The sequence below is a fragment of the Corylus avellana genome, chromosome ca1, assembly GCF_901000735.1.
Source record: "Corylus avellana chromosome ca1, CavTom2PMs-1.0".
NCBI classification, from domain to species: Eukaryota; Viridiplantae; Streptophyta; class Magnoliopsida; order Fagales; family Betulaceae; genus Corylus; species Corylus avellana.
Window position 1 is genome coordinate 466,827 of NC_081541.1, and position 26,263 is coordinate 493,089.

At 36.5% G+C, this 26,263-nt stretch overlaps 4 protein-coding genes across 6 annotated transcripts in view; 2 read left to right on the plus strand and 2 right to left on the minus strand.

Annotated features, from left to right (window-relative positions):
• The window catches only part of LOC132163146 (small ribosomal subunit protein eS10z-like), a 2,678-nt gene extending 883 nt beyond the window's left edge, over positions 1 to 1,795 (minus strand). The window contains exons 1-4 of the mRNA XM_059573338.1: positions 1,709 to 1,795; positions 1,573 to 1,621; positions 477 to 756; positions 241 to 373 (exon numbers count right to left, since the gene is read on the minus strand). Of these exons, the coding sequence (XP_059429321.1) occupies positions 241 to 373; positions 477 to 756; positions 1,573 to 1,621; positions 1,709 to 1,711 (465 nt within the window). The 5' untranslated portion in view covers positions 1,712 to 1,795. The remainder of the gene's footprint in view (positions 1 to 240; positions 374 to 476; positions 757 to 1,572; positions 1,622 to 1,708) is intronic.
• LOC132161929 (protein REVEILLE 6) overlaps positions 1 to 17,264 on the minus strand; it is a 32,001-nt gene extending 14,737 nt beyond the window's left edge. Inside the window, exons 1-8 of one of the 3 annotated variants that reach the window (XM_059572167.1) lie at positions 16,995 to 17,264; positions 15,597 to 15,654; positions 14,535 to 14,658; positions 14,275 to 14,445; positions 14,034 to 14,138; positions 13,059 to 13,168; positions 12,348 to 12,407; positions 9,320 to 9,836 (exon numbers count right to left, since the gene is read on the minus strand). In XM_059572167.1, the coding sequence (XP_059428150.1) occupies positions 9,738 to 9,836; positions 12,348 to 12,407; positions 13,059 to 13,168; positions 14,034 to 14,138; positions 14,275 to 14,445; positions 14,535 to 14,658; positions 15,597 to 15,654; positions 16,995 to 17,236 (969 nt within the window). In that variant the 5' untranslated portion in view covers positions 17,237 to 17,264 and the 3' untranslated portion in view covers positions 9,320 to 9,737. Of the gene's footprint in view, positions 1 to 9,319; positions 9,837 to 12,347; positions 12,408 to 13,058; positions 13,169 to 14,033; positions 14,139 to 14,274; positions 14,452 to 14,534; positions 14,659 to 15,596; positions 15,655 to 16,994 lie in introns of those variants that run through there. The other 2 variants (XM_059572151.1, XM_059572161.1) reach the window with 2 other exon arrangements.
• Positions 3,067 to 8,788, plus strand: LOC132167495 (uncharacterized). The gene is made up of 10 exons (XM_059578490.1): positions 3,067 to 3,276; positions 3,351 to 3,525; positions 3,845 to 3,943; positions 4,071 to 4,117; positions 5,412 to 5,602; positions 5,782 to 5,890; positions 5,984 to 6,300; positions 6,573 to 6,636; positions 6,795 to 8,363; positions 8,490 to 8,788. The coding sequence occupies exons 2-10, from the start codon at positions 3,452 to 3,454 to the stop codon at positions 8,630 to 8,632; spliced, it is 2,613 nt and encodes an 870-aa protein (XP_059434473.1). The 5' UTR covers positions 3,067 to 3,276; positions 3,351 to 3,451; the 3' UTR covers positions 8,633 to 8,788.
• A 4,473-nt stretch (positions 17,265 to 21,737) lies between the features above and the next one.
• On the plus strand, positions 21,738 to 22,475 carry LOC132189203 (uncharacterized). The gene has a single exon (XM_059603812.1). It carries the CDS (start codon positions 21,738 to 21,740, stop codon positions 22,473 to 22,475), a length of 738 nt encoding a protein of 245 aa, XP_059459795.1.
• Positions 22,476 to 26,263: the final 3,788 nt, after the last annotated feature.

Below are 26,263 nucleotides of genomic sequence, written 5' to 3' on the forward strand. Positions count from 1 at the left end.
GATTGAAACTAATATGCTTACAACATTAACTTCATCTAACAACAAAAATGCAGACTAATTACATAGTACACAGATGCATGAAAGCTGCATGCTCAATTGAACACTTCCACCTTGACATTACAAGATCCATTACCAGACTACGCATCATAATAGAATAGTATAATTACCAGTAACAAACAAACCAACTACAACATAAACAAACTGAAGTCTATTCAAAACATCCAGGAAGAGTTGAATTACCCTGTAAGAGGGCTGGAAGTCAGGGGGGGCTCCTCCTTTGTCACCACCAAACTCACCCGGAGGCCCACGTGGACCTCCACGGTACCCATCACGATCACCAAACCTTGAACCTCCCTCAAATCGAGGTGGACCACTAGGAAAAAAAACACCACAACAACAACAAATAAGAACATACGAATAAAGCATTAAACTAACGAGGTCCATAAAACAAAAATATGCAGGATATCTTATAATACCGTGGACGGTCACCAGGTGGGCCTCCAAACGGCCTGCTAGGAGGCTTTGAAGATTTCTTCAAGGTGGCAGGCACGATTTCAGATGGAAGATTGAGATAAGTTCTCAGAAACTCAATTCCATCATTCGTGAGGTACCAGTAATAGTGCATCCATGCGAAAGTCTCACGCACATACCCCTTTGATTTAAAGCTTTGCATTAGCTTAATCACCTGCAGATTCGGGACATCGATCTCTGGGTGTTTTGCAAGATTGAAATCCTTCTTTGCATAGCAGACTCCCTCTGTAGGTAAGAAAATGCATCAAGAGATGCCAAAACAGAAATTCTATACTCGGTTTTTTTTTTTAAAAAAAAAAGGGCAAAACCAGCAACCACACAAGAAATGTAAAACAAAAAATTAATGTCAATTACAGCAAGAAAATTATCAGAAACCGCCAAGCAGACCAAATCCAACTATTTAACTTCCATTGTATCTTATCCTCTATGTTGATTTCTTTGAAAAGGAGAAAATATAATTACTCAATCTTTTAACTTTCACACATTTGCTTTCCTAGAAAGAGGAAAGAAAAGCCGTAAAAGCAAAAAATAAAAAATAAAAATAATCCCCCCCTACCCCAAAAAAAACCATTGAGCGTCAAGCAGTCACTCGGCTTAATTGGTCTATATTTATTTCTCGATGAAAAACCCATATATTGCTCTTTGCCTCTTTAACTTTTCACAACATCCAAATTTGGGCCAAAAGGTTTTCATTTTGCACAATCAAATTAGAAACGATTATCCTCCACTCAATTTACATACCACTGTTCTGTTAATTATAGTCGATTTGAGATTTTTCTTTCTTGAAGTTTTTGGTTTTTGATTAATTATAGGAAGTGGCGGGCCGTTTTCACACATTTATGGTTTCAATTCTTAAGCAACTCAGAAAACGGAACAACAACGTTAAACACAGAAGTCCAAATTTTCTAATTTCATCTTCTATTCTTTTACTATCCTCAGTTTTCTCAGTAACCAAAATCACATAAATTGAACAAAAAAAAAAACAGATTAATTTTTTTATTAAAAAAAATGAAGCAAATGCAAGCGAGAGAGAGATGGTACCTTGAAAAAGGTACTTGGAGATCTCTCTCCGGTTCTTCTCTGTTATAATCTGAAAATTGAACAAAACAAAACATTAACACGTTGGACACGCCCAACACACACACACGCACACGAAGAGAGAGAGAGAGAGAGAGACCATGATTGGAAGGCGAGGACAATTCAAGCCCTGGTTATTGCGAGAGCAGGAGAGAAAAGAGCGAGAAGTGGAGCACTGAAACCCTAGTGAAATGCCCTAGCCGAAATGGGTGCTTTTTATATATAATAGTATGGTCTACAGTGGGCCTAACTTATCCGGTGACCTGATAAGCATTTGGGTCCAACCCACTTTCTGGGCCGGGAGAGGAGCCCATCTTTTTAGATTTGGATGCGCTAATAAAAAAAATAAAAAAAAAATAAAAAGGTTAAAAATTACATTTTTATCTTAACGCGACACTACTTAAATTAGTCCTCGTTCAAATAAAAAAATAAACTAATTAACAGTGTCTCATTAACAAAGCAAGATAAAAATGTGATGTATAACTTTAAAAAATAATTCTTATATTTCCAAAAAAAAAAAAAAAAGAAAGAAACTTTTGAATCCTTAACATTTTAAACTCAGGAGATTCTGCAAATTATAATTATGCCTTGAAAAAAAAAATTAAAAAAACAAAAGAAAGGGAATTTTTTGTTAGGCTAGTAATTTGTTTGAAAAGGCTGATAGAATAGAATGATTGATTTTTAAAATAATGAAAACTCAAGTAATGATTCTTTGTCTTTTTAGAATCTTTGAAATACCCCAAAAAACCCAAGGATAAAATTTTTTATTTTCCCTTAAAATTAAATAATTTGATATGATTTTGAATCAGAAAATTAATGATTTTTATGCATGGAAAATACTAAAATAGTAAATTCTAAACATTTTTTTTTAAGAACTCAACTTTGGAACAGCTCTAACTTGTAACTTGGCTTATTTGTTGACAGATATGTTAATGTTCACTATTTTTAATGTGATTGATACATTAAAAATCATATCATGTCAACAATTTGGACAGGAAACTAATAGACTGAATTGGTTTTCTAAGTGTTGAAGTGATATTTTTCAAAATGTCCGTTTAAAGAAAAAAATATTTGTTTGGTAAATAAATTAAAAGCATTTTTAAGGGTTTAAAAAGAGTAACTTTTAACAAAAGTTTAAAAATAAAACTTTTGTACAAAAAGTCTTTTTGATTTAAAAATTCTATTTCTCAAACTCAATCCTAAACAGACTCTTATTTTATCGTCTAGAGTCTACAGTCAGTCTGGAAGCCGTAAAATCTGAACAAGGAGCGAGCCAGTCAAAATCCACGATGTAGCAAGTCGGTCGTATATCAATACGTGGCATACATTTCATGGTAAGTTCATTATAAGCGTAAAATACATTGTCACACTTGATCACATCCAACTGCCATATATGGTGCAGTCCTCTATAGCTGTAGCATCATAATGCTAGAGATTGGGTGGTCCATCCTCTGTACCTCAGCGTCACCACCTTCTCTTACAAGAAAAGTTTTTCACACTTTCTTTGCTCCCAAACGCACATCTCACAACAAAGCCCTAGACATTTGCCTGTCACTTTTGGCGAGAGAATCTTCATAGAAAAACTTCAAAAGTCCGCTTTTGCAGCAGCGATAGTTCGGTCCTCAGTCACTGTACCTTCATACAGACGCTTACAGATTATTATAGAATGTACATTTTAGTCTAAAGGCCTTGATCGTTTGGGTTTTATGAATACACGCACTTAATACGTAACGTTTTTGTAGGTGATTGAAGTTGGTGCAGTTAAGGAACTTAGGCTTTGAGAATAGGAGATTAAGATTTGAAGAAAACTCATTTAGATCAAACGTTGAATTTTCCCGAGAAAATGAGCACAGCAAGTGAAAATCGGAGTTCGATTGTACAGAGTGAATCCGATGGAACTGTCGAAGAACTTCACAAGTAATTATTTTATTATATCTTTGGATGTTCACTTTTATGCAATATAATATTATAGTTCATTATTATAATTGCAATATGTCTTATCATATTTTAATTATTACATTATATATTTTTTATGATGCCTACTGTTTGGTTGCTGAGAGAAATGGGGGAGGAAATGAAATTCTGAGTCTTAAAATCGCCTAGATTATGTAAAATCAATCGTTCATTCTGTGTAATCTGTGCCTCAGAGTACCACTTGCTTAATGTTGGCATGTTCTTGGCGCATTATTACTGTTTCTGTTTAGATGGTGACTTATCTCTTGTTTCAACGATTCAGACAACCAAAAGTTTCATATACAAGAGAATTTCTAATTTCTTTAGCCGAGTTGGATACATGCAAACAGTTACCATGTGGGTTGGACCTATCGATTTTACGGTAAGAACATCAATAGTTGCTTGCTAGATTTAGTTTTCGTTGCATTTCTTAATGTTTATGTTTACTACTAGTACGTGGTCCGTGGTCGATTGGATTGTCTTTAATATGGGTTTTGTTTACAAACCAGTGAACATGATGCATCCAATCGTTCATCACAGTCTTCGCGTGGCTCAGGTGCGTGGTTTAAGTTTCATTTTGTCTTGGCAATACGGTTTTGGCATGAGTGGTAAGAATGACTGAATGAGTAAAGCTCCTCATTTTGTCTTGGCAAGTATAAACTTGCATTTTTTTAACAGAAAGATATGACAGTATCCTTACTTGATCGTGAATGTACTTTCCAATTGGGAAAAAGTTCGACCATTTTTAAGTTTTTCAGATTTAGTAAGTAGTTTAAGTTCTTACCAAACTGTAGTCTTAAATTACGGAACTGTAGCCTTAAGTTAGGAAGGTTGAGTGCAAAGTCCTAAATTGTTCATAAGACTTGTACCAATAAAAACACAAAAGGACTGAAATTCCAATTGTAATGTCCATGACAAAATGTTTGAAATTATTTATCAATTAATGTCCCTTTGCGCATATCAATGAATTGAATTATTTATCAAAAAAACCAAAAACAAAATGTTTCCAATGCCTTATAATGAAGTATTCTCTTTAAGAAAGCTTTGCATCTAAAGCAAACCAGTTGACTAAGATATTGTATCAGCGCCTTCATGTTGAACACTGTGCCATTCAGTTTTAGAATAGGCCCATATCTCTTGGAATTCAGTGTTTGTTACAAAATTTGAGCTTGTTTGACTGTTTGATACACTGTGATTTAGTACTTTGGTGTTCTTTTCTTTCTTTTTTTTCTTTCTTTTTTTCCCTGTTAATCCTAGAAGGATCTAATCAAAATTGAGCTTCCTAGGATTTTCTCTGGATAATAACCTTGCTGTAGCTACCCTATGGAAGCTAAAAGTTGCAATCAGATTATGTGGCTTCTTGAGCCATTCCTATGATAATTGCGAGTCAAGATGTTATCAAAAACCTATTTTGACCTTGGTTGAAAAGCTAGAATATGCTGAAATCCTAGGAGCTGAAAAGCGCTGTGGAGAGCAACAAAAGTCCCCCCTGTCCATGATTCTCTTGTGCCCTAGCTGAGCCGCTCAAGTTGCAGAAGTTTATTTTCAGTGCGAGTTTAATTACAATTCAGTTAAGAGAACGAACGGTAATTACTGTCTACATTGGTTATAAAAAAAACCCCTAATAAAATAACCAATAGAAGCAACTGGTGCTTTTCCTAGAGTATTTGGATGTATATCTGATACATTACCAAATATGGCTTTCACTGTGTTGTCTTATTGCTTAGTCCTAACATGATATTTCCTAGTAATTTTTGGGGGAATACAGCTTGTGAGCAGCTGGCTAGCATATGGAGGTTGAAGTTGCATTGGATTTTATGCCTTGTTAAACCATTCATGTTGTAATCCAGATTCTGGAAAATGTTATGACAACCTATCTCGACATTCATGGCAAAATTCTGGACATGATGGACTTCTGGGAGCTGGTTTTTTTCCAAGAGTATCTGGATGTCTAGCTGGGGCTTCTTCTCTAGGAGTTCGAGAAAAAGGTTGTCTGCTCCACAGGAGTGATGAACCATATCGGCCTCCACGCCCCTATAAGGTCTGTTTAATATTATACATTTTCAGTTGGTACCAATGCGGTCTGAACACTCAGCAGCTTCATGTGAAATCTATGAATCTAGGCAATAATCTAACAATTATCATTCCTCTTTTGGTCCTAATATTAAACAGTTTAACGAAAGAAATAGAGATGAAATTTGCTATTTGCTATTATTTCAGGCAGTGCCTCCTTTACGAAGGCAGATTAGTGACTCATATAAAGATGAAACATGTGGCTCTTCTGAGCACTTGAGTCATGAGATAACAGAGGAGGAAAGGAGGAGAAAAGGTAGATTGGCACATTCTTGCTTTAATAGTTTGGTAATATAATCTATCAATTAATTACTCTCCAGATGCTAACATTATAATTCTTCCTACTCAGCTTCATTTGAGTTGATGAGGAAGGAACAGAAAAACCAAATTCAAGAAAAGCAAAACAAAATCTCAGATGATCGTAAGGAAAATTTAGACCCAGATATGGTAGCACTGCTACAGGATTCTGTAAAGGATAAGGGGCCTGTGGATGTATGCAATGAATCAGAGCAATACGCAGCACCCGCTGCTTCAAACCACAATTCTGACAATAGAGCTTCCATAGAAGGTTGTGCTACCATTCCGACCATAACCCCAGGTTTTACAAGCAGATTCTTTGAGGAGAATCTTGATAGAAAATCTTTAACTCATTCCCCTGCAACAAAGGTGAATAGTTTACATTTTTGAAACTAATACACCAAGACTTACTGTATTCGCAGTTCTTTTCTTAACTTCTCATCCCATGCAGCTGATAATTGAGTATGTGGGGGGAAAACCTGATGGTTAACTTCTTAATAATCATATAAAGATATAGCTTTTCTGAATAGCTTTTGTGTCATTTCTCTTGCTGTAAGCTAAATTTCTAGTGTTGACAACTTAAAATCATTCTGAAGGATGATTTATATTTATAGCCTAACACCCTTTATTTTGGTCCACAGTCTGATTACACCAAAAGCCTTGCATTATGTTCTTCTGCATTTGCTCCTCAGTCTGTTGAAGAAGGTATACTTGTGTGCATAGTTCATCATGTGTGGGTTCAAAAGTCTTTGAGTAATATTCTTTTTACTGGAAATTTACAATATCTGCATCAATGTTCATAAAATTTAGCTGTGGGGATGAACATAGAGAATCTAAAACTTCCATTTTAACATTGTCCCCAGATGAAAAACATGGTAGTGGCATCTCTAGCAACATGAGAGGTGGATCTAAAGTGTATGGGATGCCTCATGGAAATGCCACTGAGACCAGCCGCCTCTTATCCAATGGAAATGAACTTTCACCCAAGCTTACGACATATACCTCACAATCTGCTAAAGTTGGGATCTCTGAGCAATTATTTGGTTGTAACAAACCAACTGTGACTACAGGCGCTCTTACATGTGGGGACCTTGAACTATCCTTTTTATTCAAGATTAATGAAAATGACTCAATCCAGCATCACTATGAGCAAGATGGCAGCATTAATGATACAGAAAATGGACAGCCAAATTCTCCGAATCAGTGTGGTGCATCACAGCATCTTCTTTCTTTGTTGCAGAAGGGTACAGTCCTTACAGATTTGGCAGCATCTCCAGATAAAAGTCTTCTTTTTGAAGTTGGCACTGGCAGCAATGTGATTAGCATTTTTGGCCCGGAGAATGCTGGAAAATCTGACAATCAGGAAGCACTACGTGGAACTAGTTTTACAAAGGAGTTGCAATTAACTGATGCATCACTTTTTCTCCAAAAGGGTTCCCAATGCAGGGTTACAAAGGATAATGCTTCGCTGCCTTGTGGGTTTGCATCTCCAGTGATGGACAACAGTTTCTTTCCATCAAAAGTTGATGAATATGGACCCAGTGTGGTCAATCAAGAAGGCATTATGTCCTCAAGCTACAATACGCTAACTGATTCAAGTGAGATGAAGGGAAACAAGCAGGTCTCTGATGATATTCTGGCCAAAATTGGATCAAAAGTCCAACCTAAAGAGGGGTTGAAACTTAATCCTGTCAGGGACTTCGATGAAAAATCTGATTCAACCATTGAAATTTGTTTGCCTGATGAAGACAGTTTGATTACCTTTGATGACTACTGCTTTTTACCTGATGAGGACAGTCTGATTACAGGTGATGATGACTTCTGGCTTCCATCTGATGAGAATTCGTTGTTTAGCCCAAGTTCACAGGTTCATAATACTGAGAAGCCCTCTGGTCTAAATGTCACCCTCAGTCATGAAAACTCTTCTCAACTGCATTCAGAACATCCTACTACCGACCGTATTTCTTATGGCTTTGTGGGCTTGGAGCCCTCTAATCACACTCGTGCACAGAAATCTTACCCACAGTTTCATCACACTCAGCCATATACGGGACAGGCATTTTTGCATTCTCTAGGTTCTCAAACTTATCTGCATCCTGCGAGGAATTCCACGAAGGCAAAGACCTATCCTTCCACTCATTCTCCCCACAAGTTTTGCTCTACAAGTGTGCTACCCTCTCGTTTCCAGCAAACTCATGGTGAGCCAACCATGTTTGATCATCCTGTTAATCATATGCTGTTACAACAGATGTCCATCCCACACAAACTTCCTCCTCGCCAACTAAATGGACATCCAAGAGGTGTAATGCCTGATTTTCCCGTTAATCAAATAGCTTGTTACGGACAGGAGCTGAACCCAATGCAAGATTTTTACCCAACCTATGAGCAACCAAATTTTGCTGGTCTTGGAATGCCAAATCAGTACTTTATAGGTACCTTACTACTCCATAAACTAGATTTATGTGATGAATTTTTATCATGTTTGGGATAAGTTATTCAGAACTAAGATAAAATAGTGATGAGTTCTCTGCTATCTTTCATTTCTGTTGTGTCTTTAGATCCTCATGTTGCTAGAGACGATAATCACAGGAAGTTCAATGCTCTTTTTGGGAAGGAACTTGGAGCATCTTTTCCCGGAAGTGGACGTGGTCGAAGCAGTCTTGGCAATCAGGTTGACATAAGATTTTGGCATGAGCAATAGACCAGTATGTGCTTTTGGAGCTGTCTTCCTGGTACTCAACTAATTTCAGTAGTGGATATACAATTTTATCTTAGGGTTCATCTGCGACATAGGTAGTCTAGTGAAAAAAAGAAAGAAGAAAAAAAATCACATTTGTACCTAACAATTTGGTCGAGAATTGAGCACTATATAATTCAAAAAAAAAAAAAAAAGAATTGAGCAGTATATATGGAAACACAGGGAAAAAAAAACATACTACAAGGAACGACTGATATTTTCAATTTTTAATATTGGCATTTTGGTTGTATGTGTTTGTTTGCTTATAGTTCCTATCGGGTTTCAACTTGGGAGTTTAAGGAGGCTTCCCACCCCATCCCCCACCACCCCCTCAACACACAAAAAAATAATAATAATAAAAATGGGCATCGAATTCCACATATCCGGAGATGATTGCTATTGATCTATTTCCATTGGTCATACGAGCATTCATATGATCATGTGTATGTGCTTGATATTAACAACTTAAATGTTTTAAATCATGGTACAAAGATGACATCGAATTACAAGGTTGCTGGTTAGTGTTGAACTTGGGATCGACCGGTTCAAAATGGCCATGTCTGGTTTAATGATTTGGTACACTGTTGAGCATTAGCAGCCCATGAGAAAAAAGATAAATACCAGACTTCTTAATGTACATAAAACATCCACTAGCAATGAAGAACCAAATATTATTATACGAAGTAAATCAAGAATAAATAGCTTCCAGATAGGATTGATAATTTGATTACACTGGCATACACTAGCTAGGTATTGCGCCTTGCGCATTATCAGTAGATTAATCAAAAGCAAAACTTGACAACAAGAAGACCTACACTTAGTACACTATACAGGATCGGCCTTCAGAAAACAACTTCAACAACTATACATTCCCGCACTATGTATTCCTTTTATTTTTCCTTGTTAACATATATACATAACACAAAAATCTGTAGCCAAAGACCTCACTATAGGCAAACCAGTGCAGCAGATTATCAAGAGTCACAATGTCGCACTTTCCTCTGGCACCATCACGATGGGTGGTTGTGCACAAGCCAACACCGTAAGTAACAAAACTCTTCTGCCCAAGCTAAGCAACAGTCTTGGACTGCTCACTATACAAGGTTTTGTCTGCATCACCATAATCAGTTGTGTCTGTTTCAATCTCATACGATGACAGCAACTTCCTCTGCACCAAAGCAAAAGATAAGCATCATATCCACAAAGAGGCAATGATGCAGATGAACTAGTATAAATAAGCATTTACTCGGACAAAAAAAAAGAAGCAATAGCATAAGACCAGTCTGAGGTGAACTGAACTATTGTGTCAAGAACCTAAGATTTGATCTAGACTTGCCAACCTCTAATCAGGTCCTTCCCTCGAGAGTTAAATATGGAACAGAGGAAGTGCCATTGCATGGTCAGAGAATATCACCTAGGAAACTACGACTAAAGCTATCAGCCACCCCAATCCAGGGACTGCCCACAATTTGGATTTGTTTCTGCTAAATATGCGTTCTGGCTACAAGAGGTGTCTATTTCTTTATTAGTAAGAGTCTAGTTCAGTTATTGGACCCTATTTATGGCCTATAGCTTTATTAGAGAAACTACCAAATGCATTATTAGTTCCTTCAAATATTAGGATTTGAGCATTTTTTTAAACAAGTTTAACGTACTTTCTTTCTTCCTATGTTCTAATTTGTACCATTAGTATTCTGAAGTATTATTCACAGCCCTGAACAGCACAGAATCTTGTCTAATTTTACAAGCCAAAGCAACGTGAACCAACCATAAAACCCTACTTTTGTTGCATTTCAGAACATTTCAGGAATCAGTTTTCCTCGAGTTTGGCCCCTTCTGCCTTTGAACTCTAAACAACATAAACACTAATTCTTTTATACACCACCGTCTTAAATCCTAACTTCTCCAAGTGTAGCCAACCCCAATAAAAGATTGTAAACAGATTTTCCTATCTTTACGTCACAAAAACTAACCATTATGATCAAATTTGTGCAGTAATTCAGCATAAGGTAAATCTAATCTGTCCTTGCTCATGATTTTTCATTTCTAATTTGTTTTTTTTTTTTTTGATAAGTAAAAGTATTATATAACAAGAGCGCAGAGGGGCGCAACCCATATACACGGGAAGTATAAAAAGAGAGCGCCTAGGAAGGAGAGAAATGAAAGAGGAAGTCAGAAAAACTAATTACTAAAGGAGCTAGCGAAGCGGCTGTCCAAGAGTAAAGAGTAAAGAAGAAAAAATGAGTCAGCTCCTCTATAGTCCTAGTAGAATTCTCAAAACATCTAGCATTTCTTTCAGTCCATATACACCACATAAGACATAGAGGAATCATCTTCCAAACTACCGCGCTTCGAGCACGACCTCCCGACCACCAGCAATAAAATAAATCCCTCACTTTGCCAGGCATAACCCAAAGCATCCCAAACCGACTAAAGATAGTGTGCCAAAGAGTTCTTGCGGTTTCGCAATGGAGAAGAAGATGATCTACCGACTCTCCTGACTTTTTGCACATACAACACCACTCCACCACCACAAAGTTCCTCTTACGTAGATTATCAATAGTCAAAATTTTGCCTAGGGCCGCGGTCCACCCGAAAAAAGCCACTCGCAAAGGCACCTTTGTGCACCAAATACTCCTCCAAGGAAACACCTCATGGTCAAAGTTAGACAATGCCTTGAAGAGCGACTTAACCTCAAACTTGCCTTTCCTAGACGAGGCCCAGCAAATACGATCCACCGTACCTACAGAGATCTTGCACGAGTACAACCAATCAAAAAAAGGAGCAACCAAATCCATCAAATCCATCTCCCAATCCTGAACGGGATGCACAAAAATGACGTTCCACTCTACAATCCCATTCCTCCAAGTAAAATTATCCTTCACCCAAGCTTCTTTGTGCCTAGCGATGCTGAACAAAGAAGGGAAGTCTTGCTTCAAAGGATTTTCCCCACACCAAATATCATGCCAGAAACGAACTTTCGAACCCTCCCCCACCTCAAACCGAATGTACTTGATTGCTGCAGTCTCAGAATTTAGGTCATTTTACTGGACCATTATACAAATCATGCAAAAACTCACAATGCAATATAATTCACGTAGCAAAAGTCTAAAATCAGATAAAAAATTTCGCTCACATGCGACCTTAATGTGTATAGAGTGAAAGCACTTCTAACACACAATCATTTGTCAGTTTTTAATGCATAATACATTAAAGCAGAAGCAAATAAAAAGATAAAAAAAAAAAAAAAGTCTAAAATCAGATAAAAAATTTGGCTCGCATGCGACCTTAACGTGTATAGAGTGAAAGCACTTCTAACACACCATCATTTGTCAGTTTTTAATGCATAATACATTAAAGCAGAAGCAAAAAAAAAAAAAATCTTATACATCAAACTCTGAAAGCATAATAGTAAGCTGCAAATTGCCAAACCCAAATAACAATGATAATTGATGATCATTACTAGGCCTAAAAAGTTGTAGTTTCATACCAGTCAAGATCAGCCAAAAGCACACTGCTAGCAAATTAAACTTTGGGCTGCTAAAGGACTAGCCAAAGTGAAGGACTTAGATTCTTGCCCAAGTTAATATTACAACGGGTATTTTACCAGAGTTGGTATTCATGCAGATTGCTCAAATATTTCCACTAAAATATAAGAGCTCAATGAATGGGGCCTTACATGGTCCTCGAAATCGGGGCTGGTCAGATTGATTGACAGGTTTCTCATTAACAGTAGCACCTGAAGAAGAGCCAAAGATACGAGTAAATAAGAATATAAGTCATCTTCAAAGAATATGTGGATATGTACAGTTGTAACAGTTGGCAGTATTGTTAAAAGCACCCGCCACGCAAAGTGCAAAGCACAAAAAGAAAACATTTCATGACCTTAAAGCAAAGCACGGTTAGAGTGCAACAAGCAAGCATTTTTTGTGGAAACACAACTATTTTTTATAAAATCTTTTTTGGACCTAAAACCTTTGTGCAATTGCATAATGCTCCAACTGTTTTGAGCTAATAAGCTAAACAAATCAATTTTGATTTTTTGTTTTCACTTTTGTGCTTTTATATCCTTCTCTTGCATTTGCATAATGTGAATTTTAGTTTGGTGAGGAGAATGCTTGCGCTTTGTACCAAGGCTCCATCTGGCCTTTGCACTGAAATGCGAATTGTGATTTTTGAGAACACCCCGGTTAGTCAAAGTCACAACTCAAAATTAGTTCTTAAGGAAGTTGCAATGTACAGGTGAAGATTCATCAAGCTAAAAGTTCTTATGCTCATTCAAGATTAAGCAGCATCTCTGCTACCAAACAGCATACACACATCACATAACCACATACAGCATGACTTTATATATAAAGAATTTGATCAACATGATATAGGTTTTACATACCGTTTCAACATCTATAGGGTCCATCTTTCTTAGCCTCAGCAGATGACCACTAGCGTTTGGATCAAAGACACTGCCAATGAAACTGTATACTTGAGCAAAGTCAGGCAGAACTGCATCAAACAAAAGGACATTAGAGTATGTATACATGATGAATCACTGCTAGCATCTAATAAAACGATCATTTTTTATTAAGTGTCATCGTAATTAAATGAGAGAAATTGGAACGTGACAGGGGCACACATCAACAATGATCCCACAGAATATTCATGAGGTGAATGTCAGCAGTGGTTCTGGATGCAAGGTCAATTAGAGAAAACAAGTCTATATTTCATAATTGGCTACACAAGGAGGAGCACTATATTTCCAAAATCCAGTATCTAGCACAGTGATCATACTATTACTATCGTTGAGCAAGCATGGAATAATGCCTCCCATTTTCATGCAGGATATAGGCACCTAACCCTACAATGGTTGGCGCCCTGTACATATGCATAGCAGCATCACGTTGGCAAACACCGATGGAAGTGTTCATTATAAACATTCTGAAAAATAGAGTTCGCACTTTGGAAATTTGGAACATCCAGTATCCAACTTATCAAAAACGAAAAATCCAGCATTCATAAAACTTGTTTTTCCTGTTATTGCTAAGTTAGACAGCAGCTGTAGGTCTTGAAACAATGACCATACCTTCCCCCTAGTTTTCACGGAGAGAGGAGGGGAATTGCAGAGGGGGCTCATTGGCTCATAAACATGTTGCAACAGAATTTTTTTTTTTTTTTGATGAATGTTGTTGGAACAGAAAATTGGTGCTTGTATCAACACAATTTATATTTTAAATACACTTCCAGAAATCTGCCTGAATTTATTCCACTTCCAAGACGAAGAATATCAAAAACACTATTAAACTATGAAAACCAGTTAGGTAATATAGCTTTTCTAGAAAGAATGAATGCAGTTATGAATTAAAGTTCTAACCTCTCAATGAATGGCTATGTTTTCCTTTATCAGTTGTTTCAGCAACAGGTCGTGTTCTTGGAGTGCTTTCAGTGCTACTACAACAGTTATTTGTCGCTGTTGGCCCTGGAAAGGAAACATCATATGGAAAACAAATGACATTTTGAAGCTACTTTTGTGGAAGACTCAACTACCATTGATACATTTATAAAGTAGAAATCATGTTGAAGTTAGTGAAATCCAAATATGTGAGAAACCAAACCTTTTGTCCCATGCGATATATTAGGGTTCTGCATACTGTTGTTCGTCCAGGATGGCATGGCAGCAGTAGTTACAGGACTCCCAAGCATTGATGAGGAATCAGGCCTTAACACATATCCAGATTCAAGCAGAGCAGATGAGGTTTGAAAAGATCCCGACACTTGTAAGAGCACTGGAGCTGCCAAATATGACATATGAGCCTGGGTTTGCACTAAGTTGGTATTAAAACAACTAACCCTACTTGAAATAAACTATGCTGACCATTTTTTGAAGCCTTCTGAGGATATGGATGAGCAGCTTTCCTTTTTGGCCGGGGTGGAGGTAAATGTTCACTCGTCCCGCTCTTCTGAACCTTCATAAAGTACTTTTGTGCATGACTACGTATCTGCAAAAGGTGTCCTTATGAGTATCAGAATTCATAACAAATGAATTAAATTAGGATAATTGCATCAGTTAAGTCACAAAGACATTTGTTCCCTTCAATGCGTTTGACACTGCACAATGAATGTCTAGAGAACATCACTGGAAATAACATTTAAAAACCTAAATTATTATGATACTTCTTACAGAAAAAGACAATTGCAATTGCAGAACGTTGAAGCCACAAGAAACTGGAATTGCACACTCTTATGCAAGCCATGTGACAATCAAAAATTTCTCAATGAACATCATTTAATGCATTCTTCACCATAAGGCACGGTGACAGCGGTGAGAGAGCAGGAAGCTGAAGCATACTTCAATTTCTCAAGCAAAATAATTCAGGCCAACACAATTACTCTAATTATTTTATTTCCAATGCCAGCTCAATGGTGGCGTATAAGCAGAGTTGTATGATCATATAACATAAACAGAAAACCTAGACAGCAGCCGAGAGAGAGAGAGAGAGAGAGAGAGAGAGAGCACGATGGAAAATCAATAACATAAATGGAGATAAAAATAATAATGAGACCTTAGGTAGGAGAACAAACTGACAAGTGAAAAGTTCGACCTTATCCCACTTTATACCATTTTCTGTCAGTTAAGCCTTACAGCTACAGTTTATCTTGAACATGAGATGCTATTGAAGATAAGCACAAGTACAAAAGAGAGCTTAAGAAAGACGCATAAGCGAAACAGTGAAGACCTCCTTATCCCTCCCTACCTCTTTTGGATGGAAAAAAAACATGATACTAACCAAGAAAATAATAGAAAAAAGAAAAGAAAATAGCCTGGGTTGTTGAGTAAATGAAAGAATCCAGATCAATATGCAACGCACATAAATCATGCAGAAAGAATGGTATGAACAATTTGTAAACAGAATGGGAATTTGGCATTTAAGATCACCTGTATAACTGACTTAGACCCAACAAATGCTTCAATCTTTTTCCAGTCACGGTCAAAGCTGAGTACAATAACAAACATAGGTAGTATCAGGGAATAATACAGAAAGTAGGAACAAGAACTAACAATTAAAAAAAAGGCATGATCATTTAGGCAAGTAAATTAAGTTTTAAGCACACCAAGTTCCTCTAAGCTAACTCGATAAAGAGCCTAAAGTATTATAATTTTTGAACTGTGATTGAAATTTTTATCGATAAAATAAATTTTTCAGCAGGATCATATAGCCCATTTACTGTGTTGTACGATAATGGAAGCATCAAAGAACTTAAACCAAAGAAGCAAATTAAACATCATTTGTCTCAAATATGTCATTTCTTGCTTTCTCACACGTCAACTGCAAATGATTTTGGACTGATTAATGGTAAAATGTCAAAAAGTTATTTGTAATTCAATGATACCAAGTACCAACCTTATTACCACACAGTCGATTAGTAGAACTATAAAAAATGAAACCAATAAACTGCAATTTGAGAGGAAAGAGAGGACTTTAAACTAATTCGATATTATCCCTCCTTTTTGGCAATCCCTCACCTCACAAGCTTGCTCTCACTTATTCTCTAAAGTTCAAAACCAGTTTTTGGTAAAAAGTTATAATTTTGATTGATTTTGGCCAACTGTTCCGAAATTTTTGTATCGCATTGTCTTCTTGTTCTTAGGAATATGAAGATATGGACGGACTACTACGTTCTAAAATTTCCAAATATAGGACACGTCAAAATGAAAAGTATAGTGAATGGTTTTTTTTTTTTTTTTTTTTTTGGAAACATCACCAAAATTTCATGATACTTTTTTTGCTTCCAAAAAATTATTAAAAAAATAAAAAAGAAGAAGAAGAAGCAAATAACAAATTTAAATAAGAAAAAGAAAAAGAAAATCTTTTCGAACTCTTCACCAAAAATGCCCTTATATAACCATACGGCTACACAGCTATAACTACACTTGAAATACTCATATCAAGAAAGAATGAAACCTCAGCAGATAAAAAATGGAAAAATAAAATAAAAATTAGGAAAATAAATATCTGCATTCAGAAACCGAGACTCTATCTCTATGCACAATAAAATTTACACAACAAGGAAACACTCCAAAACGTTTTCCTACAAGACCCAATTCAACCTATATCTACACTTGTTTGCCCACCAAAAAACACATGAAAAATTTACTCTACACATTTCTTTTAATCAACTAAAAAGAAAAAGAAAAAAATAGTACACAGAACTATCCTCAGCAGCCAAACAAAACCTCAACCTCTCCTCCACCAATTAACCCCGCTCAAAACCTTGAATTCCCTAACAAACCACTCAAAATTCCAATCTCATTTTGAAGAGGACTGTTACTTACAGTTGGAGAGCTTCGAGAAACTTGTCGTGCTCGGGCTCGGTCCAGCTCTCCCTGGACTTGGTTATTGTGTAGGGTTTTCGGATCTTCTTACTCAGATCCTCCGACGAAGCGGTGGTCGACGCCGTTGTCGCGGTCGTGGTCGTAGTTGCAGTGGTCGTGGCGAATGGTCCGAGTCCTGGTAGAGCCATTCCGGACGGCTCCAAGTAGAATCCCTCAGCCGGGTTCGTGTTTTTGGATACCATAAGAAACTTGGGGTTTTGGGTCTTAAGGGTTCGACGAAACGGCATTTCTATGGGAGCTCGTTGAGTATTTATATAAAGTTCTTTCGGGTTCGTATCTGGTGTGTTAAGGTTTTAGCTGGTGGGAAAGGATGGCCAATGAAAGCTTGCCAGCTCATAAAGAACATTGTATTAAGAAGTATTAGTAGATGAACTTGATGTGTGGGAGATTAATAAGAAAAAAGAGATCAATTGGTTCGAAAATGTATGGTCATCGGATTACTCAAGGATTTTATGTCAAAATATTATAAACAAATTCATTGTATCGATGTTGTTTTAATTTTTCTGTTTAATGTTAGGTTGCTCTTACGATAATAATCACTAAAATATTAGTCGATTTAATTTTAAAGGGGTAAGTTTTGTATAAAAATAAAAATAAAAACATGGAATTAAATAACATATATGAATATATGAGACATGAGATAAGGAGATTGTCTTGATTTTTAGAAATTAACAAAGTTTTTTTCCATTTACCAAAACAAAAAAAAAAAAAACAACAAAGTTTTTTTCCAATTCATTATATTAAATTAATACGTCTTTAAAATAATTGATTCCAAAACAATTTAAAAGAAAACTCCTTTAACAATCTATATGTCATAAACATATTTGAAACCATTTATATTATATTGTTTCCAGCTATTTCTTTGATTTTAATAAATAATAAATATTAAAAAATAAAAAAGTAAATAGAAGACGATTGGCAGCTGCAAGCCGTGATCCATAAAGTAGCAGATTACGCCCTCCTTGGAGCCAAGCTGGGTAGGAGGAGGAGATTCAGCCATGCGATGGAAAAGGACAAGGCAAGATAGAGGCTAGAGCCCCTTTTGAAAGGTTGGATACGTGGCGGAAGCACAGTGATTGGGCCTCAATGCTATCTAGGTGCTTAGTGGCCGAAAACGAAGCCACATGACGTGCTTTAGTGCTTAGCTTCGGCGCACAAATAGGAGAAGAAGATATTTAGGGTGGGACCCAAACATTCCACCATCTCATCTTCTTTTTTGCAACCAAAAGAGAAAAAATATCTCAATGTTCTTTCCACGGTTCCACCTTATGTTGGGCCAATCACAAAAACGTCGACGTTTTTTTTTTTCCCCTTTTTTAATACTGATCCATTAAGGGTTCACTTGAACAACTTGAAAATTTGCCATTTAAAAATGCAATTAAGCATTTTATAAAATCATAATTTGATATTTAAAATTGTTGTTTAACCTTTAAAAATGTGCGGTTTTTAAAACGCTTCTCTTGTCTGCTATTTGAAAACACAATTTTTTTTAAAAAAAAAATTGAAATTGCTGTTTTTTAAAAACAAACTTCAAAACAATACTTTTTTGCAATTTATTTTGAAATTGCACTTTTGGTTTACAAAAATCAAACTAAATATTTTAAAGTAAAAGTATGGTTTCAAGTTTACAAATTATTGATTCACGTACATTACATTTCTTACTAATTTTGAAATAGAATTAAAGAGAATTAGAAAAATAATTAACTTAAAAAAAATGTTACGTGTGAAAAAGAAAGAAAGAGGGAAACCATATATGAAATAATTAACGGGATCAATAATCGATTAACTATTACTTTGGTGCAGATAGCCAAATGTTAGCTTTTCGACAAGTTCTGGAAAATTGTGAACTTTCGGATCTTAGGTTCCGAGGTCCAAAGTTTACTTGGAGCAATTATAGAGATAAGAAGGAATTTACTAAGGAACATTTAGATTGGGAAGTGGCCAATTCCGAATGGAGAGGCCTATTTCCGGATGTGGAAGTGGTAGTAGAAGTTACTACCTGTTCTAATCATACCCCTTTAATACTTTACCTGGAGGGAGACGGTGTGCACAGGCGGGGGCATAGAAACTTCAAATACGAGACCAAGTGGCAGTGTGACGATGGCTATGAGGGAATTTTAAAGCAAGCTTTGGCTCCTATAATTGACGTAGACAATGGGTGGCATGATATAGGTTCCAATTTATCACGTTGTCAAGCCTCTCTTGTGCGCTTGCAGATGGGATGTAATGGAGCTACTGAGGAGAAAATCACCCAATTACAAAAAAAGGCTTCTTGTATTACAGGGGACTGAAGAAGAAGGGGTAGGTGGAGAGACGAAAATTATTCAAAAGGAGTTGACTCTGTTGCTGAAAAAATTTGATTATTAATGGCGGTAGAGAGAAAAAATTGGCTGGCTGCAGAGCAGTGATAGGAACACGAAATTTTACCATTCCTGTTCAAACTCCCACAGAAAATCCAACATCATTTACACCATCACCGATGCTAAGGGGAGACCATGTTCGTTGGAGGAAAAGGTACAATTGACTTTTGTCAATTATTTTGATGGCTTGTTTACTTCTGAAAGTGCAAGAAATATGATGCCATGTTTACAACCATTAAACAGTCGAGTTACAACGGCTATGAATTGTTAGTTGCTACAGCCATTTACCAAAGAGGAACTGAGGAAGTCCAGCTTGCACTTCATCAAATGGCTCCTCTAAAAGCCCCGAGTCCTAACGGGTTTCCGGCAAATTTTTATCAGAAAAATTGGAATCTAGTGAGGGATGATATATGTCGAGCTATCATTGGGTCACTCAACTCTGGTATTTTGCCTGATTTTTGGAATTTGACTAATATTGCTCTTATTCCAAAGGTTAAAAACCCTACTAGTGTGACGAAATTTCGGCTGATTAGCCTTTGCAATTGACTTACAAGTTAATATCCAAGCTGCTTGTGAATAGATTGAAGAAGATCTTGCCCCAAATTATTTCACCTGTTCAGAGTGCATTTTTACCGGGGCAATTGATCACTGATATTGTATTAGCGGCTTATGAGACGCTCCATACCATGCGTGCACGTATGAAGGGGAAGAAAGGTTTCATGGCGGTAAAATTAGATATAAGTAAGGCCTACGATAGGGTAGAATGGCGGTTCCTGGAGGCAGTAATGAGGCATCTGGGGTTTGAATCATGGTGGATAAATCTCATTATGATATGTGTAACATCAGTTCAATATGCCGTTGTAGTTAATGGGAAACCGTGTGGAAAAATTAAACTGCAGAGGGGGTTGCAGCAAGGAGACCCTATTTCTCTATATCTATTTATTATTTGTGCAAAGGCTTTGGGTGCATTGTTGACAAAAGCAAATGAGGATGGGGCTTTGACGGGGGTTCCTACTTCAAAAGGGGGCCCTTGAATAAGCCATTTATGCTCTGCAGATGATAGCTTTCTTTTTTGTAGGGCTAATCGTACTAAATGGAGAATCTTACGAATGTTTTACGGCTTTATGAAACTGTGTCAGGCCAACGCCTCAATGCTAGTAAGACTTCCTATTTTTTTTTAGCAAGAATACTTCCATGGAGGATAAGGGTGAAATTTTGGAGGTTTCGGGTCTCTCATTGACTTAACGGTATGACACTTATTTGGGACTCCTAGCTCTAGTAGGAAAATCTCGAATAGCATCTTTTAAGGGAATCACTGACCGAGTATGGAAGAGGCTCCAAGATTGGAAGTTGAAATTTTTATCTCAAGCTGACAAGGAAATACTTCTTGAGGCTGTAATTCAAGCGATTTGTACCTACTGCATGAGTGTTTTTTTTTTTCCCACGTGCTCTTTGTGTGGAGATAAATTCACAAATACGTAAGTTTTGGTGGGGACATAAAGAAAATAAATCTTGGGTGAGTTTGATGAGTTGGGAGTGTATGGGTTTGTCAAAAGAGTCCGGAAGGATGGGGTTTCGTGATTTTACTAGTTTTAACAAGACTCTTTTGGCAAAACAAAGTTGGAGGCTTTGGCACCAACCAGACAGTCTAATTGCTCGAATTATGAAGGCGAAATATTACTTAGAGTGCTCTATATTAGAGGCAAGTGTGGGTAGGTGACCCTCTTTTGCATAGAGGAGTATTCATGGCTCGTGTGATCTTTTTCAAGTAGGATTGATATGGAGGGTGGGTAATGGTTGCAAAGTTCGGATTTGGAAAGATAGGTGGTTCCCGATCCCATCTACTTTCAAAATTATTTCCCCACCAACCCTACTAGACCGAGAGGCAACGATTAGCTCCCTTGTTGATGTACACTTGAAGTGGTGAAATATCACTCTTTTGGCCTCTTTATTTACGAAAGAGGAGGTTCAAAATATTAAGGAAATTCCTTTAAGTTGCACCAATCAAGAGGACTCTCTTATTTGGAGGGGCACTAAGAATGGGGTTTTTTCGGTGAATAGTGCATATCATATGCAAAAGGAGTTGGTAAATCAAAGGAAGGCAGCTAGTTCATCAACAACGGGGAGTAGTGCTTTTTGGAGACGATTATGGGCTTTACCGGTGCCTAACGTGGAGAAAAAATTTATATGGCAGGCCTGCCAAAATATTCTCCCGACCCAGGAAAATTTATACAAACGAAAGGTTATTTTGGATCCCCTTTGCCCGGTTTGTGGTTTGGAGGTGGAGACAGGTTTCCATATTTTGTGGTAGTGCCCATTGGCTATGGATGCGTGGGCTATGGGTCATGCAAAATTCCAAAAGTGCTCATTCTCTGGACAGGATTTTCGGCAGCTGCTGGGGTATTTGTTTGACAGGTGTGGCCAGAAGGAAATAAAACAATTTTCTGGTATGTCTCGGCGTCTTTGGCTGGGAATAAACGATTTGATTCACGGAGGCACCTTAACAGACCCGAAGGTGATAATTGCTCAGACAAAACAGGCCATTGTGGATTTCACCTTGGTTCATGGGCATGATAATGCAACTATGATTACACGTGTAGAACAGACCACGGCCAGCTGGCAAGCTCCGGTGATGGGGTGGGCAAAAGCAAATTGTGATGCGGCTTTGGCGAGACAACATGGTCGTATGGGGCTTGGGGTGGTTATACGAGACTCTCGGGAGAATATGCAGGCAGCAGGATGCGTGGTTCAGAATGGTTGCTTGGCTCCAGCAGCAGCGGAGGCTATGGTGATTCTCTTGGCCATACGATTATGTCATGAATTAAGCCTTTCCCGGGTGCACTTTGAAGGGGATGCAAAATCTATGATAGATTCCGTAAACTCGGTGGAGACAGACAACAGCTGGATGGGGCATATTATTGAGGATATCAAATTAGAACTTCGAGCTTTTCAACAATGGCAACCTACGTTTATTAGGAGGAAAGGAAATCAAGTAGTTCACTTACTTGCAAAACATGTGTTGGAATATGACCAGGAACTTTGTTGGAGAGATATACCCTGATTGTATTCATGATGATTTGTTACTTGAGCAATTTGCTCTAGTTTCTTGAATTATAATGAGAAGTCAGTTTTTATCAACATAAAAAAAAAATATTAACACACGTATTTAATTAATACTAGTTTTTTCTTTCATTTATGTACATTGACATCAAATAGCGCCTGTCATGGTTGAAATTATATTGGTAAGATTCAGGAATCAGGATTTTTTTTATAAGGGGTCAAAGTATGAATAATGATTAAACTTAATTTTGATAAGGGCCAAATTTAATTTTAAGTTTAAAAATATGTATATATCTAATTGAATAAAGAGATTTTAGGAGGAAAATTAAAAATCAAGGACGATCATAGCCTCCCGGCCAACACTTGACTCGATCACATGCAAACCAAATGAATTAATTAATCACGCAAATTGGCAATTAATTACATGTAAGCAATTTTGCTTTTTTATTTTTGAAGAAAAGCTTTAAGACTTTCATAAATATCTCAAGATGAAACAATTTGTGATAATTTTCCATCCAAGTTTGCTTTAATAATGTGGTACAAGGAGTAAATCCATAAAATTGAATAATTATTCCATAGTTTAATTGGTATGATTTTTAATTTTTGAATAGCCATTCCTCTAAAAAAAATTAGAGGAATAATAGATATTCCTTTAAAAATAGACTATATTTTCTTTAAAATACCTACACTATTTTATTTTTAGAATCTGTCTCCGGTCGTCGGAGTTATATATCCACTAGCCACTAGAGATTACTGATAGCAAGAATTCATCGCGGGAGTTCTACCTTCTTAAACAAATGGAATATCATAAAATGTGAGTATTTTAATAGTTTTAGTTTTATTCCAATAAAAATAGATGTGTTGTCGTGAATAACTATTAATTCAACATTATTAATTATATTTCTAAAAATAAGTATTCCGCATAGAAGACGCTTCCATGGAACCTGCCATTACAAGGCCGTGAACAACTTGGGTTTGCTTTCCTTTCACGTGCGAAAAAAGCAAACTTCCAATACACGACTTAGACATTGACCGGAGACCCGCTTTGGACTCATCTCATTCTCGGTCGTAGTAACTTAGGTTTGGGCAATTTGAGCAACTAAAATACTGTCGTAAAATATATTGAATTGCAAAACTTAGGGCACTTGTGTCTTTTCCATCGTTAATAACGCGGCATTCCACCCCCCCCCACCACGAAATACGAATTACGATTGCGCTTACATAACTATCATGACGTCACTTCAACCAATTTGGTAGCTTTTCTAACAAGATACTCGGAGATAAAGATGGTAGATATAAATCCCATTATTACATGGTGTAATGAGTGGTCTATACGAGAGAGCATTAAAAAAAAAATTACTGATTTCTACGTTTTTAACCTTCAATATATGTTAAAAGGTCATGTCAAAAAAAATTTCTAACATATCAGATATCATAACACCTCAAAAAACACTAGTAAAAAAAAAAAGTAGTTTTTTTGTAGTTATATTCTCAATCATGCAAAATTTTCAGCTTGGGAAGCAATAGCTAAGCAAGCTAATCGAAGGGCCTACCTGTTGGCTAAATGGTCAGCATCACACAAATCTTTTGACTACTACCCTTGACGTGTTTGATAGATCTTCTCTGTTTTTTTTTTTAAGTTTGTTTGATAATTCTTAGTTAGAGAGAAAATGAAAGAAGAAGCTAGCGATGAAATGAGAAATGATCAGGGAAGTGAAGTTTGAAGCGTAAACAACAAGTAGGATCCATCAGTCAAACAACATGCTCTAAACGTTTCACGTGAGCAATCTTCCACTTCTCACCAAGACTTGGACACAATCATGAGGGGTTTTAACCACACTTCACCTCTCTTCATCCTAACCTTATTATATATTCAAGTTTTTTAACATCTCTTATTTATCAATTTAATCTTTCTAATTGTGACAATATTTATCTTAAGAAGATTTTATCAATTAATGTACGTTAATTTTGAAAAAATCTGTATGTAAAAGCAATTGTAATAAGTATTCTTAATAAAATTTTATAAGCAATACATGTATTTGGAAAATAATCAACTCTTTTTTATATGAACACTAGCTTTATTCTATTTGTAAAACTTCTTTTAAAAGTTTTTTGTTCTGAAAATAAATCTAAAACATCTTTAATTATGATAATAAATATCACGTTTTAAATAACTTTTTGCAAACTATCAACTTAATTACTCATTAATGACAAATTTAGATATTTATTTTCTCCCAAGTGGGTGTACATTATGGCATTACTTGATGCAGTACACTGCATGTGACAGTATGTTTTCTCAAAATTAAACAATGGCCAACCAGTCAATCACGACAAGTTGAGAAAAAAAAACGAAATCATAGATAAGGAATACTGCATTGGGTTATTGTTGCAAGTATCTTAGGCATTGAATTTCCATGAATGTGGCTTTTCATCTTTTTAATTTTTGTAGTCTCCCTAAAGTCTTGGGCATTAAACTTTTTCTATGCAACCATTTTTTCACCATACTTGGGACTTTAATTAGATAATATTTATTAATTTTTTAAAACATAATTAGGGCTTTAAACCTTTTTTTTTTTTTTTTTTAATACAGGAGGGACCTTAAATTATTATAACACTCCAGTCACATATTAAGAAGACGGCAAGTAGTTCACATAGAATGAATAGTTTATAAAAATAATCCTACAATATTGTATAATCATTTTTGAATGATAACTCAAATGTGACTAATGTATTTTTCCTAGATCGTTATAATTATATTATTAATATTTAGGGGCCATATATATATTTTATTGGCAGCCTTAAGCAACTTTCGAATTGATGTAATGGAAGAGCCGCCTCTAATTTCTTGAGAATAAGCGAGTGGGTGCCGGATCCACCTCCTCGAGCACCTTGAGCTTCTACTTCCTCTCATATTTTTTCTCCAAATTTTATAAATTGCAAGAAGTTTCAGGGAAATGCTGTCTAACAGAAACAAACTCCAATGATTTGTGGGTGCCCAGTGGAGAGCCAAAAAGTCAAGCCTAGCTTGGGCAACGAGAGGAGTCTAGGCAAAAGCCTAATCCTGTATTTAATATGGACTGCAAATTTTGTCGATTTGTAGCCTATAAAGCTAATTAAATCCCCTAATAAAGTTCAGAAGGATCATGCTTCGCTGGACCTGAAATTAGCGCAAGGATTTCCAGAAGATTCAGTCCAGAGCCAAATGGTGCGAATTGGATGCCCACTGGTGACCCAAAAAGACAAGCCTAACTTCAGCTGCGAGAGGAGTCTTAAACAACGCCTATTTTCCCATTTTTTACATGGACTGCAATTTTGTCGATTTTTAGGCTAAAATGCCAAATCCCCTAATTATAAAGTTACAGATTAAGGATCATGTTTTGCTGGGTTGAAGGATTCCCTTCGAAATCGGACAAAATAAACATTCAATGAAACTGTTCCATTTCCTTGTTCTGTTAATTTTATATATATATATATATATATTTTCTTCTTTTCCTTTTTTTCCCAGAAATTGCAATGCGAAAGAGTTACTGCTACAGTGCTACGTTCCAATAATTTCAAAAGAATGGATGGCTTTTAGGTGTGAACGGTAGGAAAACTGATGTCTGATGCAGCCTAGCCGCCACAATCTGACACCGTGCAACAATTGGTCAAAACCATGGCACGTGCGAGGCATGCCCATGCCCCCATATACTTCCTTGCCGAACGCAGTAAAAAAATAATAAAAAATAAAAAATAAAAATGTTCAATAGTCTATTATTTCTTTTCTAATTTCAACTATAATTTTTAATT